The 5605-nt window shown below is 46.4% G+C and overlaps 1 protein-coding gene across 1 annotated transcript; it reads right to left on the bottom strand.

Moving 5' to 3' along the window:
• Positions 1 to 3425: 3425 nt before the first annotated feature.
• LOC310861093 (putative arginine--tRNA ligase, mitochondrial) lies at positions 3426 to 5165 on the bottom strand (the record flags this gene model as incomplete). The annotated part of the gene is made up of 1 exon (XM_083768392.1): positions 3426 to 5165. The coding sequence occupies one exon, from the start codon at positions 5163 to 5165 to the stop codon at positions 3426 to 3428; it is 1740 nt and encodes a 579-aa protein (XP_083624518.1).
• Between the last annotated feature and the right edge of the window lie 440 nt (positions 5166 to 5605).

A 5605-nucleotide genomic window follows, 5' to 3' on the forward strand; every position in this document is an offset into this window, starting at 1 on the left:
TGTTTCCTTGTGCATTTATTTCCCCTACATTGATATTTGTCATTTACAGGTCTTAGAATCTTTTTTACCTATATCCCTTCCCCCATAAGTCCTCTGGTGCCTGAGTTGATTGGTTCACAGTCCCCCAGGCTTGCCGCTGGGGGCTAAAAGCAGCCTTGTGATGTCTCTGAAGGGACAGCGCAATCCTTTAAAAGGGTAGTTAAGGTATGTAAGAATGTAAAGAGCAGGAGATGTGATTGGACTATTGAATTCATATGCTGGTATATATCTAAAACGCTGTTTTATACAACTTCTCGAACATAATGTGAATGACCTTGAATTGATCTAGTTGTTTTTGAGTGGTGCTATAGCCACTCCTATATACGCAGGTCTGTCTGTCTTGTCTGTCTGTCTGTCTGTCTGAGCACGGAAATAGCGTGTCACTTTTGCACAGCCTAACAGACACACACACACACACACACACACACACACACACACACACACACACACACACACACACACACACACACACACACACACACACACACACACACAGCGGCGGTGGCTCAGGGGTAGAGCGGCTGGATGGTAACCGCAAGGTTGCCAGTTCGAACCCGGGCTCCCCCAGAGTTAGTGTCAAAGTGTCCTTGAGCAAGACACTGAACCCCTAATTGCTCCCGATGTTCTGGTTGGTATACCTTGCATGGTTTCTGCCGCCATCGCTGTGTGAATGTGGTGAATGTAATGCACAATCTATGTAAAGCACCTTGGATGAAGGCGCTATATAAATGCACCATTTACCACACATACAAATACAGTACAACTGCAGTACAGTACAGTACAGTACACACACACACACACACACACACACACACACACACACACACACACACACACACACACACACACACACACACACACACACACGAGTACAGTACAGTACGACTGCAGTACATGTACAGTAGAGTAGAGTAGAGTATACGAGTACATTACAGCACGAGTGCAGTACCAGTATAGTACAAGTACAGTGCGAGTACAGTACAGCACCACTCAGTTCAGGCGGGTCTGATTTTTCATGTCACTTAACCCTCTCTGTGGGTCCTATACAGTGTCACACATACTGTACACCATGCATGCCACACCACACCGGTGCAGTTTGTCCAATAAGGTCACTACATTTACCAATCTTTTGTAATGCATTATTCTCAAGTTGGCCTCCCTCAAACAATGTCAGTTCAAGCCACCTCATGTGGAAATGGCCACAGGGACTTTTCAGAGAAACTCCACACAATTCCCTTTTTTAACTTATTTTCCAAGACATTATACAATAACAAAAGGACGAGTTTAGGAAGATTAAATTCTCGCTGGACAACCCGTGAGAGAAGAAAAGAGATGAAAATCTTTTAAATGATGTTCGCGATGAAGCCCCGATACCAAAATGGGTTTGGATTTTAAACTCTTGGCAGTGTCTGTCAGTCCTTGATAAAACTTCGGCTCACCGATCCAAAAACCTTACTGAAACTCTCAACAGCGATGTGTGAACACAACAACAACAACAACAACCTCCACATCTTTTGCCTTGTTGGAGGAGAGTGTATCTTGGTTGATCCCTCTGCAAATTGCCTCTCTGCTGCAGCCTGTCCAGCGCCTGGTCTGGCTGCGGCCACAGTGATATTGTCCATCTCTCACGGCTTTCTGAGGTGCTGGAATGCTACCAAGCACTGCCCGTCCAGATGCCACTGGCCCCACGAAATCTTGCCTAAAAATAGGGATGCCACAGTTAATGTGTTGTTTCCAAACCACAGCAGAAGTGTTGCGCTTCTGTTGTGCATCTGCAAAGATTCTCCGATTGGTGTGATCGGGGCCGAGTCGGTCCGGTGACCATAACTACATCCACGATGCCTTTCCAACTTGGCTTCTTACTGATGCTTTGGAGGTGATGATTTATATCCCCTTTGGAACGCATGGCACAGACACAGTATGCCACATTACGCAGACGCGGCGATTAGCTTATACTGTAGGTCGGCTATTTTCGACACGCGACGTTGCTGTATAACGTGGTGTAAATCATGCTTATCCCTTCTCCTGTGTCATTCAGTATTTCACTGCACAGGGCGATAAACTCGTTCCCATGGCCTCCCAGGATACCACAGAGTTGCCCTCCATCTCCCATCCTCTTTTTCCATGACCCAGATTATTATTTTCCAAGTTGGAAGTCTGAAAGTTGAAAAGTAAAAGAAGTCCTTGCGCCCCAACGTTATCACATAAAACATGAGAAATTTGACTGCCACTAGCGTCTGACCTCTCACCCCCTCGAGCTGAACGTTCCCCGTTGGCCATTGGCAGATGAGGACGCCTTTGCTCAGCTTTCTGCGCTCATCAGCTCTGGTTAGTGTCACATGTTTGCTAGGATCAGGGGCATGATGGCTTCAGGCGACAATGACACATCGCTTGATTTCCTTTCATTATTTCCCCTGCTTTTCCCATGGGATTTCAAGAAAAAGAATAACAACCTTTGGTATATTGTATCCCTTTTGGTGGAACAATTTTATTCCGCCAGACTAACCACATTGGATTATGTTTTTATCCAAGATCTTGAAGGCAGAACATTGAGCAAAGTCAGATTTGTTCTATAGCTTCTCTGGTCATCTGAATGACTTTTGACACTCAAAGTAGATAATTGCGACTGTAGGTCACAGTTACTATGAAAACCTGTCAGTTGTGTTGTGTCACGCCTCCATATACAATGTAACGGCAATCTTTCACCTTCCAATGTATATTTGCACGTTACTTCACAGGTGCTGGGAGTGATCCTACGCAGAGTACTAACAGAAACATAACAGATGGATGTACAGTCTTAAATCCAGTTTTAGTGTATTTATTGAGCAAGTTTGTTGAGCAGTTGAAATGAACATACCAGTGAAGTTATTGTATAAGTTTGTCTGTCTCTGTTCTGCTGCTGCTGTTTGTTTTACTGTATAGCATTAGCAGCAGTGAAAATGCATTAAAAGGGACACTTCACCCTTTTTGCCAAAGAATATATGTTAATGACGTTTAGGAGCTTTAGAACACTTTCCTGGGGGTCTTTATGTGTGTAATATGTGGTTTTAGATATTTTAGATTTTAGCAGTGAGCCCAGTGTCTCCGATGTCATGGACACTGGGCTCACTTACTTCCTGGACTACATGTTGTCTCAGTAAGACAGCCCTCCCCATCCACAAGGAGGAGCAGTGCCCCCAAGCATTATGGGAATTGTAGTCCAGGAAGTAAGTGAGCCCAGTGTCCATGACATCAGAGACACTGGGCTCACTGCTGAAATCTAAAATATCTAAAACCACATATTACACACATAAAGACCCCCAGGAAAGTGTTCTAAATCTTCTAAATGTCATTAACATATAGTTTTATGCAAAAAGGGTGAAGTGTCCCTTTTAATAGACAGAGATTTACATCTTGTAAACAGGTGTGATGCCCAGAATTCTCATCCCGTTGGCCAGAACAGAGCGGGTCCTGCTGAATAGTCGCAGCCTTGCCTGTGCAACATTGTGAGGGCTTCCTTTCACTGGCAACTCCCTGAGCGCCGAGGCAACCAGGTGGCACAGCTTCAACAGGAAGTTGACCAGATGTTTGGGTTGCAAATCCTGGGCGGAGTGGTATAACACCTCATCGTAGCAAAGGAGGTGCTGTAGAATGCATATACTACTCGGCTCGAGAAGAACGGAAGGATCCAATTCAAGCTCCTGGCCATTATTACCTCGCATCTCTACCAGACTGCAGAGGCGGGCGTGTGTGTACTGCAGGAAGACCCCCGTGTCCCCCTTCGCCTGCAGCATCCTGTCCCATTCAAACGCATAATCTGACTCCAGGGGACCTTTGAAATCCTGAACGATGAGCGCACTGATTCCCACTTTCTCAGCCGTGTCCTCAGGATTCTCCATTTCCTTTGTTGTTTTTGCCTGGCTCATGTTGTGCAGCATCCTGGCCCGAGCCTCATCCAGTATGTCCTCCAGAAAGATCACTTCACCGCGCCTGGTCTTCATGCCCCGTACCAGGCCAAAGGACACATGCCGGCACCTCTGAGCCCAAGAATGCCCCATTGCCAGGAGGATCTGGAACAACTGCCCGAAGTGATTCTGCTGACTTTTGTCCGTCACATAAATCATCTCATGGAAAGTATGCTTTTCTTCTCGGTCTATGGCCGCGGCAATATCTCTGGTGATGTAGAGAGACGTGCCGTCACTGCGGAGTACTGTGGAATACCTGGACATGTCTCCGGCGGGAGAGAGGTCAACAACTCCAGTTCCCTTTTCCGTGGTTTTCAGCAGCCCCAGGGTTTGTAGTCGCTGTAGCACCTCCTGGGTTTGTCCCTCGTGAAAGGACTCCCCGGAGTAAATGTCGAAGCTGACTCCCAAGCGCTTATAAACCTGTTCATGCTCCTTCACGGTGATTTCCCTGAACTGTCGCCACAGTGACATAGCTTTGTCTTCGTGATGCTCCAGCCGTCTAAAGAATTCTCTGGCAGCGTGCCGTAAGCCCTCACTGATTTCTGCCTCCCTGTTAACTTGCACGTAGACATCAAACAAATGCTGCAGAGGATTCTCTTTCAGCTTCTCCTGGCTTCCATACTTCTCAAAGCCGGCTCCCAGTATTCCAAACTGCATGCCCCAATCTCCAAGGTAGTTCACCCGAATAACCTCATTTCCCAGACACTGCTTAAGGTTAGCCACGAAATTACCGACGATGGTGGACCGCAGGTGTCCAGCATGAAACCTTTTCGCAATATTTGGAGAACTGTATTCAACCAATGTCCGTCCTTTCTCCAGTCTGTTCAAAAGCTCACTATTCAGCCCGAATCTTTCATCGTCCTTTCCAAGGGTCTCCAACATTTTCTGCACGAGGATCTTCCTGTTAACTCTGAAGTTGATCACTCCACGTCCAGCAGATATGTCCTCTACTACGCTGTCCGGCTTCAACTCATTTAATAAGGCTCCTGCCTGTGACTGGAGGTCTCCTTTGGATGGCACAATCCCATCCTTAGACAGTGTGTTGATTGGCAGTCTGAAGTCAACATTCTGTTGTTTCTTTGAAGCTGGAACTGCTGAGAGAGCCGATATAAAAGCATCTTCGGGTTGCTGCAAAATCCTGGACAGCTTCGCTGCAATGCTTCTCCTAAAGAAACAAGCCATGTTGTATTACTTAAACAGGACTCAGTGTCCTCAGCTCAGTGTCAGAAAGCCACGCCATTGTCTCTGGTCCCACTTGGAAGAGGCCAGCCTCTGAAGGAGGTCTGTACAGAGGACAGGTGGTAATTATGTGGTAGGCAGTCTGCTCAGGCTTGCCACACTCGCATGCTGCACTGTCTGCCAGGCCCCACTCCTTCATAGAACAATGGGAACTAATGTTCAATAGTAGTTATCTCGCTCATAGGCGCATGATAGACCAAACGTCAACAATGTGACACACACCTTGTGACACATCACGCATCATGACACACTCCATATATGGCTGTCTGGAAAAGACTGGACCATCAACTGTGCCTTATTAAGAAGCTCTGTTGTTTCAGACCTGAAAACGTCAATTAAAAAAGGGAAAAAAAGAAGAAAAAAATGACCTAATACAATCCCTG

This window comes from Protomyctophum parallelum (assembly GCF_964188405.1).
Source record: "Protomyctophum parallelum genome assembly, chromosome: 7".
Lineage (NCBI taxonomy): Eukaryota > Metazoa > Chordata > Actinopteri > Myctophiformes > Myctophidae > Protomyctophum > Protomyctophum parallelum.